Here is an 11,555-nt window from a genome sequence, read left to right as displayed (position 1 = left end):
ATAAGGATATCGAAAAGCAAGGCCTAAATTAACACACTTTCCTCCTATGCTTCTATCTTGCTAAGATGTCCTAAGAATTTGTTTTCCTCAGAACCCTTAGGACTATGGAATTATTCTTCCGATTATCTTTTCATTCATCTGTCGATTCTTGCAAGAGATCCACACCAGACCAAAAACCTGAGCTCTGTGGTTGCTTAGGAAAGAACTGGGGATGCACAATAATTTGAACGATTTAATTCAGAATGATTTCTTTCTTATTTCAAAGTAAAAAAATGTTTCTTTAAAAAAAAGGGGGGGTGGGGCTTCATGGCCACTGAAATATTCTTCAAATGAAGAAGGCTGAAATAAACGTTTTTAAAAAGAGCTTTCCTGAAGATCGTGTCAACTGCCACCTTATGTTTGCTTGTACTTGGGGGACAGACTGCCATGAATTGTGGAGAGGGAGGAGGGAGGAAGGCAAGGGGGAAAGCGAAAGTTAAGTTTCAGAAGCAGGGAGGAAAGTAGGGAAACGAAAGTTAAGTTCTGCATCTCCTGCCTGCATATCTTCCTGTACACAACTGGCCATTACAAAAACATTTTACCTGAACTTGATTGGTCGCACGGGGTGGGTGATGGGAGGGGAAGATTAAATTTAGGGCTTTTGGCATGCGATGCTCAGTTCTGGCTACGCCTTTCCTGCAACGCCCTTCTCATAAAGCCCTGCTGTTCTCAACAGATGGAGCCGAGGATGGTTTTTATTTAGAGGTTTAAGTGGCGGCAGGTCTGACACATTGAGGGGTTTCTCCTTCCTGTAGCGGCCTGTGAGAATCACCTGGAGGAAGAGGAGGAAGAGACGCAGCCCAGACAACGGTGAGATAAGAAATTCCTGTGTGCAAAATAGAAATGCAATTGGAGAAAATGTCTCCAATTTTCTCCTTCCTGGTTTAGTTTAGGATGAAGGCAGGAAGCACCTTCAGACTCTGTTTCTGTAACCCTGTAAGAAAAGTAGTTTTAGTGTTTGTGACTTTGGTGTTCAAGGCGGATCTGTCCGGGATGGCAGACACCCCTTCGCCTCAGACTTCCAGTACTTGAAGGCAGTGGTGGGATTCAAGTAATTGAACAATCGATTCTCTGCACTAATGATTTCTTCCAACAACCAGTTTGCCAAACTGCTCAGAAAGTTAACAACCGGCTCTCCCGAAGTGGTGCGAACTGGCTGAATCCCACCACTGCTTGAGGGGCTGTACAAGAGAGGGTTGACTTATTCTCCAGAGCAGGACAAAAAGTAACAGATGGAAACTTGTCAAAGGAGAGATCCAACCTAGAATTACGGACAAAATTCCCGACAGTGAGAACAACTAACCAGTGTAATGCTTGCCTTTTCAAAAGTTGTGGGTGCTCCATCACTAGAGGTTTTAAAGAAGAAATTGGACAACCATTTGTCTGGAATGGTATAGGGCCGTGATGGCGAACCTGTGGAATGCAGAGCCATATCTGTGGGCGCGCAAGCGTTGCCTTAGCTCAGCTCCAGCATGCATGTGTGTGCTGGTCAGCAAATTTTCAGGGCTTCCGGGCCCACCGAAAATCGGGAAATGGGCTGTTTCCGGCCTCCGTAGGAGATCCTGGGGGTGGGAGAGGCCGTTTTCACCCTCCCCAGGCTCCAAGAAACCCTCTGGAGCCTGGGGAGGATGAAAAATGGGCCTTCCGGGCCAATAGTGAATCCTCCGCAGATCACCACCGGTTTGTTGCCAGCGCATGTGGCTGCATGCCAAACACGCGCTGCACATTCACATACACAATACATGCTAAATGCATGCTTCACACAGAAAAAGAGACTTCACTAGGTAAGTAGAACAGCGAGGGGCGGAACAGCTATGCCGCGCGACTTAGCTTCGCTAGAAAGCAGGATTTTTTTTTATTATTATGATTTTTGCTTTAATTTATATGCCGCCCTTCTCCGGAGACTCAGGGCGGCTTACAATGCGTTAAGCAATAGCCTTCATACTTTTGTATATTTATAAAAAGTCAGCTTATTGCCCCCACAATCTGGGTCCTCATTTCACCTACCTTAGAAAGGATGGAAGGCTGAGTCAACCTTGAGCCTGGTGAGATTCGAACTTGCAGTAATTGCAAGCAGCAGTTGTTAATAACAGTGCTTAGTCCACTGTACTACAGGCTCTTTCCTGCTTTGTAGCAAATATAAGCTGCACGGCACAGCTGATCATTGGAAATACCGGTTTGGCTGAACCCATAGCTTTTTTTAACTACTGGTTCCCCTGAACTGGTAGTTTTAATCACTTGCCTGAACCAGGACGAACTGCTAGCATTTTACCTCTGTTCCGGGCCCACCAGTAACCTTTTTGCCATCATGTGCTAAAAGGGGGGGAGCACTGGGGGGAGTCTCCGGGGGGGCTCACGTGCGCATGCATGGGGGGCAGGGCATGGGGGCATTAATTATGGATGTGGGCACAAGCGCACGTGACACACACACCCCACATTCCTCCCCCTGCGCTTTTGGCACGCAACAACAAAAAGGTTCGCCATCACTGGTATAGGGTCTTCTGTTTGGGCAGGGGGTTGGACTAGAACACCTCGAAGGTCCCTTCCAACCCTATTATACTATGTTCACTTCACAGGCAGAAATAGAAGCTGTTCTAACTTGGGAAACCTGTTAGGCTCTCTTTGATCAACCAACATGGCTTCAGTACGGGAAGTGTCCAATTTCACCGAAGACCTGCTGTGCCCCATTTGCCTCTCTTTCTTTCGCGAGCCCCACATACTGGAGTGCGGCCACAGCTTCTGCGCTCCCTGCCTGGAGCCCTGCATCCCCACAGGGGAAAGTAGCGGGCTCTGCCCCCAGTGCCGGCACCCCTTCACTTTGCGCCACATGAACCGAGCCCTCTGCAGCTTGGCCGATAAGGCCCGGCTTCTGAAGCTGGATGAAAGGGCTCAGCTGAGCGGCTCCGGCGTCTGGTTCTTCTGTGAGGAACACGAGGAGCCTCTCAAGCTCTTCTGCAGCCAAGATGAGGAGTGCGTTTGCGTCATCTGCCGGGACTTGCCTCAGCACCGGGGACACGACTTCCTGCCCATCAAAAATGCGGTTCAGACCTATCAGGTGAGAACTGGACCTGGGAGGAGAAAGAAGGTGGCCTCTGGTTGAAGAACAGTCACTCAGTCTCTCCCTCTCCCTCTCTCTGTCTCTTTTTCTCTCATCTCTCTTTCAATTTATGAAATTTATCTCACCGTGGGGCTACTCGAGACAGCTTATTTTGCATGCCAAGATAAAATACAAGTAGGGTTCATATCATATATGAATCATAATAAGTGTCATAATAAACAAGGACACTGAAACGAAGCTTTTGAAACCTCCCAAATATTTACCAGTAAACATAAGCTAGATTTCTACTCTGAAGCGCATGGAGAAACACTAATGTTATACTGAATCTGTATCTCGCATATATGCAATTCATTTCCCACTTCCTGAAGATTCACTATTTGATCTATGAACTACTAGGAGGCTGGAAAGGGCAAGAGTTTTGGGATCTGCTGCTGGCATCTCCTGTCATCTGGATTTGTTTACCTGCTAGATGACTTCTATTTGGAGGAAGGTTTAGTTCCCTAAGAAAAACATTAAATAAATACCGGGGAACATAAAAATTAATATATTGCTAACTAAATCTATCATTGTATAAAACACTCTTAACTGCTATTAATGCTAATTAGGGCTGGTTGGGGGACAGACGTCTGACGGAACCTGGCTGGAGGTATAAAATTGTCCTGGAGTCAGTCAAATGCTGGTGTTCATTTTATGTGGGATCTAAACTTTCTCTTCCTTCAGGACCGGCTGAAGGCATCTCTGGAGCCTCTTGAGGAAGGTCTCAGGCGGTTGAAAAGGAGCCAGTGCCACCAGCAGGAGAACATTATCGAATTAAAGGTGCAGCTGGGAAGTGGTGAGGGTTGGGACTTCCTGTTTAATGCTAAACCAAGTGTATCTTCTCTCTCTTCATCCCAGCAACTATTGCTTTCGATGCTACCATTTGCGGCTCATTAATTTAATATCAGGTGTTTCATAGTCAGCATTTAATCCAGGCTCCTGCAATTCAGTCCAAGGAAAAGAAAAGCTACCTGCTTATTTGATTTGCATTCAAATCAACAATAAATGAATAAATATGGTGTAGTGTGGCATTCAAGTCACCAAAGTTGTCAACCATGCATTTTTCAGGATATTCCATTCTGTTCCCTTTTCCCCCAGGATTCTCAAGTTAGTTTTAAACATTTAGAAGCACTGTGGTGCTCTAAGGTATGGACAGTCTTACAATTAGAACTTTGTGTACCGATAGAAGGGAATATTTGTAGCTCAAGTTTGAAGGGTGGGGTCCCTGGTGCTTTCTGAACTTGCTTGTTTTCTTGGAGATGTTTCGCTTCGCAACTAGCTAACATTATCTATTCTAGAAGGGAGTGGGATTTGCACTCCATTCTAGCACTGATGATATTACCTACTTTGGTAATGAAATGTCTACAAGAAAAACAATCAAGCTCGGAGAACAGCAGGGACCCCACAGAATTCTCTTTGTGTGCATGTATGTACATCTGTGTGTATATGTGTGCTATCACTACATTATAATAAAAAAGGCCAAAAAAAATGAATTTGCTGGTATTGCTTAGGTAATCATTATAGTGGCATCGATTGATTGATTGATTATGAGTTACCTGACAGTGAAATGGCACACAAGTATAAAAAATACATAAAATAAATTATATGCTATCAAGTAGTTCTCAAATCCGAGCAAAACGGAGTTTCTCCATGACGATTTATCCCTAACCTGGTTTTTCAGATCTTCTAATGGTGCCCCCATTGCCACTATGTCCACCATCTTTGCTTTTGTTCTTCCTCATCTTCTCTTTCTTTCCATCTTTCCTAGTATTAAGAGTCTCCTTCAGAAAGTTAAGTCTTTGCATCACATGCCCGAAGTAGGATGTTTTGAATCATTAGTGCTTCAAATAAGGACTCAAATGAGTTGATTTGTTTGATGGTCCACTTATTTATTTCTTTATCGCTATGCAAGGTATTCTCAGGAGTCTAACCCAAAACCAACACCATTGTGAACAGGTGATCATTTCTGTTTGACCAAAGCACAACCTTTTGCTGTGCCCCGTCTATGTTTTTCCAGACCTGCTCCAAATCCTTGTCTGATCATATCTCTGAAGAGTTTATGAAGATGCACCAGCTGCTGAACGACAGAGAGCTGGCTATAAAACAGGCCTTAGAAAACCAGAGAGAAAAGAACTTGGCTCAGATGGAAACCAAGTTAAAGGAACTGGACTGCAAGTTGGCTTCACATTCAGAAACTGTGTGCCGTGTACAGGCCAGCCTTGAATGCAAAGACCACATTAGTTTCCTTAAGGTAAGGAGGACCGGGGGCTGTGGGGTTTTCTTGGGAAGGAAAAAATTGCTGGGTGCATAGATTGCACCAAAACATTGTCAGAAGAATAATTCGGGGTTCCAACTTGAGCCGGGGCTGCACAAGGATAAATAAAAATGAGGGAAAAAGAAATATTTATTCCTAAAAACAAAACAATTTGCTTTTAGGGGCAGTCTGTAGAGAAATGGGGTACAGCAAACTTTATAGGAGATTATCCGGGATGTAGAAGTGTTTACGTGTTTATGTATGTGTGTGTGTGTATGTGTGAACATACAGTTCTGCTGGGAGACTTACTGTAATTTAATTATCCCTATTTGTGTATGCAGACCTTATCCTTTGATACATGGATTAGGCCTGGGTAATTTATTTCAGGGTTTTAGGAACTTTGCTAATTTAATTAAGTTGGAGACAATGATTCTCAGACCATTGTGGATTCTGTTAATATTTTTAAAGGAAACAGTATAAAGAATAAAATATATTTGAATATAAAACTTCTCGCCCCAAGATTTGTTCAATTAGGGTTTGTCACGACTGACAAAATCTCTGTGTGTTTTTTTTTAAATCTTTATAAACCACCTAGAATCACTGAGAGTAGTTGGGTGGTGGCCAAATCCATTTTCTTAAACAAATAAGTAAGAACTGATTTCCTGTAACAATTGCTAGATTCCACAGTGTTTGTTTATATAAAAGAGAGATCGATCAGTACAGTATATGCGCTTTATATCACCTTGGGTTTTCAGTGGCATCTCAAGCACTCTGACTCTACAATCCTCAATTTTTGTTTCTTCTATATTTGTTGTGATAGCATTTCACCGGGATTTTTTTTCTGATAATTTAAACTAGGACATGATCTACTGAGAGCAAAAATTTGTTGTGCACCATTAAAATGCAGAACGCTTTGGCAGGAAAGTGGGTGATAATCCACGGAAAGAATTATTTTCACTGTTATCTCACGTTTTCTTTCTTTCTTTCTTTCTTTCTTTCTTTCTTTCTTTCTTTCTTTCTTTCTTTCTTTCTTTCTTTCTTTCTTTCTTTCTTTTCCTTCCTTCCTTCCTTCCTTCCTTCCTTCCTTCCTTCCTTCCTTCCTTCCTTCCTTCCTTCCCCCTCCCACAGGAGGCAAAAGAGTTGCTAGAGAGGTAAGTAGTGTTTCTCTTTTCTTATATATCAAATTACAGCCAAAGTTAGGACCAACATTTCCTTTCATAAGCAAGGTGGTTGTTAAATGTTGCCCCCAACCTTTTTTTTGGCCACCGTTGTTAAGTGAATCATTGCAGTCGTTAAGCCAATCCAGCTTCTCCCATTGACTTTGCTTGCTCCAAGCCAGCTTGGAAAGTTGCAAATGGCCGTCACGTGACCCCCCCCCCAATGCGGCAACTATCGTAAATGCAGGCGGCTTGTCAAGCACCTGTATCTTGATCACGACCAACAGCTGTAACTGTGAGGACCGTTTGTAAATCACTCCTTTCAGCGTTGTTCTAACTTCAGTGTCTCATTGAAGTCCAAGACTATCTATATAATAAATACATGAAAGGAAGAAAAACATGAGCCAACAAGGAAGGCATCACGTTACATTAGTTTGCCTCCTCACTGTAGGCATAATGGGCTTGGTTCGTGTCAGGAGCACCTGTGGTGGCCCAGGCAGGGCTGGGGGGGATCCACTTTTGTTAGTAGTTTGTTTTGCTGCCAGCGAAAACGGAGCTTGGGGGGTCCCGCGCAGCCCTACGTGAAACGTATTGGACAATTATCTGAGGAACGACGCTGAGGCGATCTGCAGCTGGGTAGCGTTTAATATGAGGTAAAGTTTAATATGAGGAATCATCGTAACTAACAGGCAACGCTAACTCCAAAAGAACCGTGAACCTCGGCTTGACAGCTCTTATATACTAGCTGTCAAGCGGCTAGCCAATCTGTGAACAGAACATTAGTCTTTACCCGCTAGGGGGCCTGCTCCCTGGAGCAGACTCAATACACTACACCACGGGCTCCATTTTCGGCTGTGATGGCAGCCCCCTGCCAACGAAAAGGGTCACCATGCGCGGCCCTCCCAGTCCTTCGCTGTTTCTAGGGAAGCCCCATGGGCCAGATCTGAGCACCCCGCAGGCCGGTATATTACTTTGCCTCCTCACTATAGGCATGACTTCCTCTTCCACCTTTCAGAAGCTGCTGGATTTGCCAAAATGAGTAGGTGAAGCTCCTCCATGCAGTATACGGAAGGGAAGATGGCTCCTTGTTTACTTCCATTAAAATAAACCTCTGCTACAATTATAAAGTTGGCTCCTCTTCCTTCTTGGGAGTAGAGGCAAAGTAAGGTTGATTTGGCCATGAAAAGAGTTTAATTGGGAGGGGAAATGTTCTTCTGACCCTTTGGCTCCTACCCAAATTACTTCTAAAATCTCTGTAAAACTGCAAAAAGAAAAAGTGGAGATTTTCCTGAGTGAGTCTTCCCTTCTGATGATGAGGTGGGCATTTTCTTGGCAATAGTATGGCCATCGCCACCTCCTGGTTTTTGCAGCTTCCCTGGGAAGTATTCATCAGATCTGAATCTACTTTCCCCCAGTATTTTCCATATTTTTTCCCCTTAGTGCAAAAAATCCATTAAAGAGGCATAATAATAATAATAATAATAATAATAATAATAATAATAATAATAATAATAATAATGCAGCATCATTCTTTTTTGATCAGAAGTGCTCAGATACCTCTCTGTAGAAGGACCCGATCTGATTCCTCTATGCTTGATAGATAGAGCCATGGTGGCGCAGTGGTTAGAATGCAGTATTGCAGTCTACTTCTGCTGACTGCCGGCTGCCTGCAATTTGGAGTTCGAATCTCACCAGGCTCAAGGTTGACTCAGCCTTCCATCCTTTCGCGGTCGGTAAAATGAGGACCCAGATTATTTGGGGGCCATATGCTGACTCTGTAAACTGCTTAGAGAGGGCTGTAAAGCACTGTGAAGCGGTATATAAGTCTTAAGTGCTATTGCTATCGGGGCAGGTTTATTCTAAAATGGCTGATCCTTGGGATGCTCTTCTCCTACAGGGTCCGTAAGGAACAAGGAGCTCCGGATGAACGCGAACTAGATGCTGCACTGGTAGGAGAAGATGGGCTGGAGGCCAGCAGTGAAGACACAGGTGAGTGTGATAATGAGACTGATGAAGCTGTTTATGAGGAAGAAGAACAGGAAGAAGAGAAAAAGGAGGAGGAGGAGGAGGAAGAAGAAGAAGAGACAGCAAAGGAAGAAGAAGAGGAGAAGGAAGAGGAGGAGGAAGAAGAAGAGACAGCAGAGGAAGAAGAGGAGGAGGAAGAAGAAGAGACAGCAGAGGAAGAAGAAGAGGAGAAGGAAGAGGAGGAGGAAGATGGAGTGGTGGCTGTAGACTTGAACCTGGGCGAGTTTAAAGGACCTCTGCAATTCTACGCCTGGAAGGAGCTCCTGGGTGAGCTACATCCAGGTGAGTTGAGGTTTTAGACCAAATGTACAGGTTATTGGTTTATTACTTTTATACCCTATGTTTTGTGCAGAAGTTCAAGGCTATGTACTCCAGCAATAACCCTGTAATGTGATGATGAATATGATGATGATGGTGTTATCCATTCAGTCATGTCCAACCCTTGGTGATTTCTATGGGCCAGTTCTCTCCACACCTTCCAACCTTGCACTGCTTCTCTGAGTTCTTCTATGCTCTGGCTGTTGTCCAGCTTTTATGGTGTCAAGCCACCGTGTTCTTGATGGCCTGGTTTCCATTTACCACTAACTCTTCCAAATATAATTGCTTAACTGCTCTAATTAGTCTCCGGAGAAGGGCGGCATATAAATCAAAATTAAATAAAAAAAAAATTACCCCATTATATATAATGACACCATAATGTAGTTTGGGCTAAAAGAGAGAAAGGAATCTTCAGACATGTTGAGGATGGCTAATATTCACATTCATTTGTGTCTAATTTCTTTCTGGGCCACTTTATACTGGAATAGCCGGCTGCACAAGTCTGTTCTTGTTCATTCTGAATTCTTTCCATCTTCCCTCTCCAGTCCCTGCAAGCATCACTTTGGACTCCAACTCAGCTCATCCCAGCTTGGTCCTTGTGCAAAAAGCCACCGGGGTCGAGTTCAGTCCTGACCAAGAGATCTGGCAAGAAAAGCTGGAGACCTTCACCTCCACACCGTGTGTGGTGGGACGGAAGGGCATTACCACTGGCCGCTTCTACTGGGAGGTCGATGTCAAGGACAGCAACGATTGGATAGTGGGGATGGCCAAAAAGTCTGTGAAGCGTAAGAAGCAGCTGAACTTTCTGCCCAAGGAAGGGGTGTGGGCTATTGAGCTGAAGGCAGGAGAATACCAAGCTCTGAGTGAGCCCCGTACGCCCCTCTCGGTCTGCGGGAAGATGGAGAAAGTTGGGGTCTACCTGGACTTTGAAGGGGGGCAGCTCTCTTTTTACAACAGCAGCAGCATGACCCACCTCTACACCTTCCAAGCGTGCTTCCAACCTGCCCTTTCTAAGCGTGCTTCCATGCTGCCCTTTCTCAGCACTCAAAGCAACTGCACCCTCGGTGTGTGGGGTCTGGAGCTTTGAGATCTTAGCTCAGGGTGTAGCATTGCAGAGAACAGCCTGGTGGAAGTTGAAAACATCGAGGTGCGTTAGGATGGCTGTTTTAAGAGAAAGTCTATGCTATTCCCTCTGTGCAAGCAATCGCTCCAAGATTTGAAACTGGTCTGACCTGACTATTGTGGTCCATGATGGATGTTCTAGGTGCAGAGAGTAAGTGTAGCTTTCAAGTTGACTTTCTATTTCCCACATATTTAACTTCCTTGACCCATTGACCGTAGTGAGGATAGAGGTTGCCTCTGTCCACTGCAAGAATCTCTGCCTCTGCAAGATTTTTTACCTGCTTTCAATGCATTCCACTGCAGGCAAAAACAATGAAGGCAAGCCATATTTCCTGCCCTTGGTTGGGAAGGCCTTAGTAGAGATGTTCCAATATTCCAATACTGAGTTGTGTTTGTATTTGTAACAAATGATGGTTTTCCTCATCGCCCTATAATTCTATAGGGCATTGCACATCAAAACAACTAGAGACAAGGACAATTGTTTTCCTCCAATGCCATCATCATGCTAAACAACTAATTCCCACAACATTGTCTTATGCCCTGGGATGTCAAACCACCCAGTAGGACTGTATTACTATTATCCTTCTCATCTTTCCTATTTTCCTATTCCTTTAGCATCTTATGACTATAACTTTGTTGTTTGTATCTCATGGTTTATATTGACTTCAGGAAAGAAGTCCATGCTGAAAATGAAAATGATGGTTTGTATTGATTGCTTTTATTTAGTATCTTATTATGATTTATGTTGATTGCTTATTTTGTATGCTATGATGATCGCTCAGGGTTGTTATCTTATGATTTATGATGATTGTATTTTATGATTATAATCATGATTTATCACTTGTTGCTTATATGTACACTGAGAACTTATGCACTGGAGACAAATTCCTTGTGTGTCCAATCACACTTGGCCAATAAAGAATTCTATTCTATTCTATTCTATTCTATTCTATTCTATTCTATTCTATTCTATTCTATTCTATTCTAGTCTAGTCTAGTCTAGTCTAGTCTAGTCTAGTCTAGTCTAGTCTAGTCTAGTCTAGTCTAGTCTAGTCTAGTCTAGTCCAGTCCAGTCCAGTCCAGTCCTAGACTAAGCTAGGCTAGACTTATGTATAATTATGTATACATAACCTAGAAAATTGAAGTCAATCTTGGTATAGAATGAAAGATCTGGACAAATGGAAAAATATGGAGTGGGACTGAAAGGAACATAGAATTCCTACCAAGCTAATAACATCCTCTTGATTTTACTGCCTGAATATAAGTTGGTGAAAAACGAGGTCTTTGGGAGCAGAGAAATTAGGTCCTTTGGGTCAAAGCAAATAGCAACGTTGGAGCATCAGGGTTGCCTCCACCATGTGGGCCATCAGACTGATGAAAGCAGAGGTTTCCTGGGCAAGATCCTCCCCTTTTGCACATGCCTGTGATCTCCTGATGCTCGTAGAGAAAAGGACGGAGCTTCCTCACATCCTATCGTGTGTCCCAAGTTACCTCTGGGGGATCCTTCTGACTCTTACCAGTTCAGAATTGAAACATGGCAGCCTCT

General features: G+C 43.8%; 1 protein-coding gene across 1 annotated transcript; it reads left to right on the top strand.

The window, feature by feature from the left end:
- Positions 1-716: 716 nt before the first annotated feature.
- LOC139309369 (zinc-binding protein A33-like) lies at positions 717-10,883 on the top strand. The gene is made up of 7 exons (XM_070933428.1): positions 717-849; positions 2,616-3,094; positions 3,818-3,913; positions 5,151-5,384; positions 6,516-6,538; positions 8,442-8,851; positions 9,433-10,883. The coding sequence occupies exons 2-7, from the start codon at positions 2,675-2,677 to the stop codon at positions 9,972-9,974; spliced, it is 1,725 nt and encodes a 574-aa protein (XP_070789529.1). The 5' UTR covers positions 717-849; positions 2,616-2,674; the 3' UTR covers positions 9,975-10,883.
- Positions 10,884-11,555: the final 672 nt, after the last annotated feature.

The sequence above is a fragment of the Pituophis catenifer genome, unplaced genomic scaffold (assembly GCF_029215685.1).
Source record: "Pituophis catenifer annectens isolate HBS135680 unplaced genomic scaffold, rPitCat1.0.hap2 SCAF_2, whole genome shotgun sequence".
NCBI lineage: Eukaryota > Metazoa > Chordata > Lepidosauria > Squamata > Colubridae > Pituophis > Pituophis catenifer.
This window is presented reverse-complemented; position numbering and strand designations above follow the sequence as displayed.

Bases quoted from the DNA above. Each gene is read 5' to 3' on its own strand.
- LOC139309369 (XM_070933428.1), top strand. From the start codon at position 2,675: ATGGCTTCAGTACGGGAAGTGTCCAATTTCACCGAAGACCTGCTGTGC. The intron at 3,914-5,150 runs GTGCAGCTGGGA...ATGTTTTTCCAG, and splicing joins AGAACATTATCGAATTAAAG to ACCTGCTCCAAATCCTTGTC. The intron at 8,852-9,432 runs GTGAGTTGAGGT...TTCCCTCTCCAG, and splicing joins CCTGGGTGAGCTACATCCAG to TCCCTGCAAGCATCACTTTG.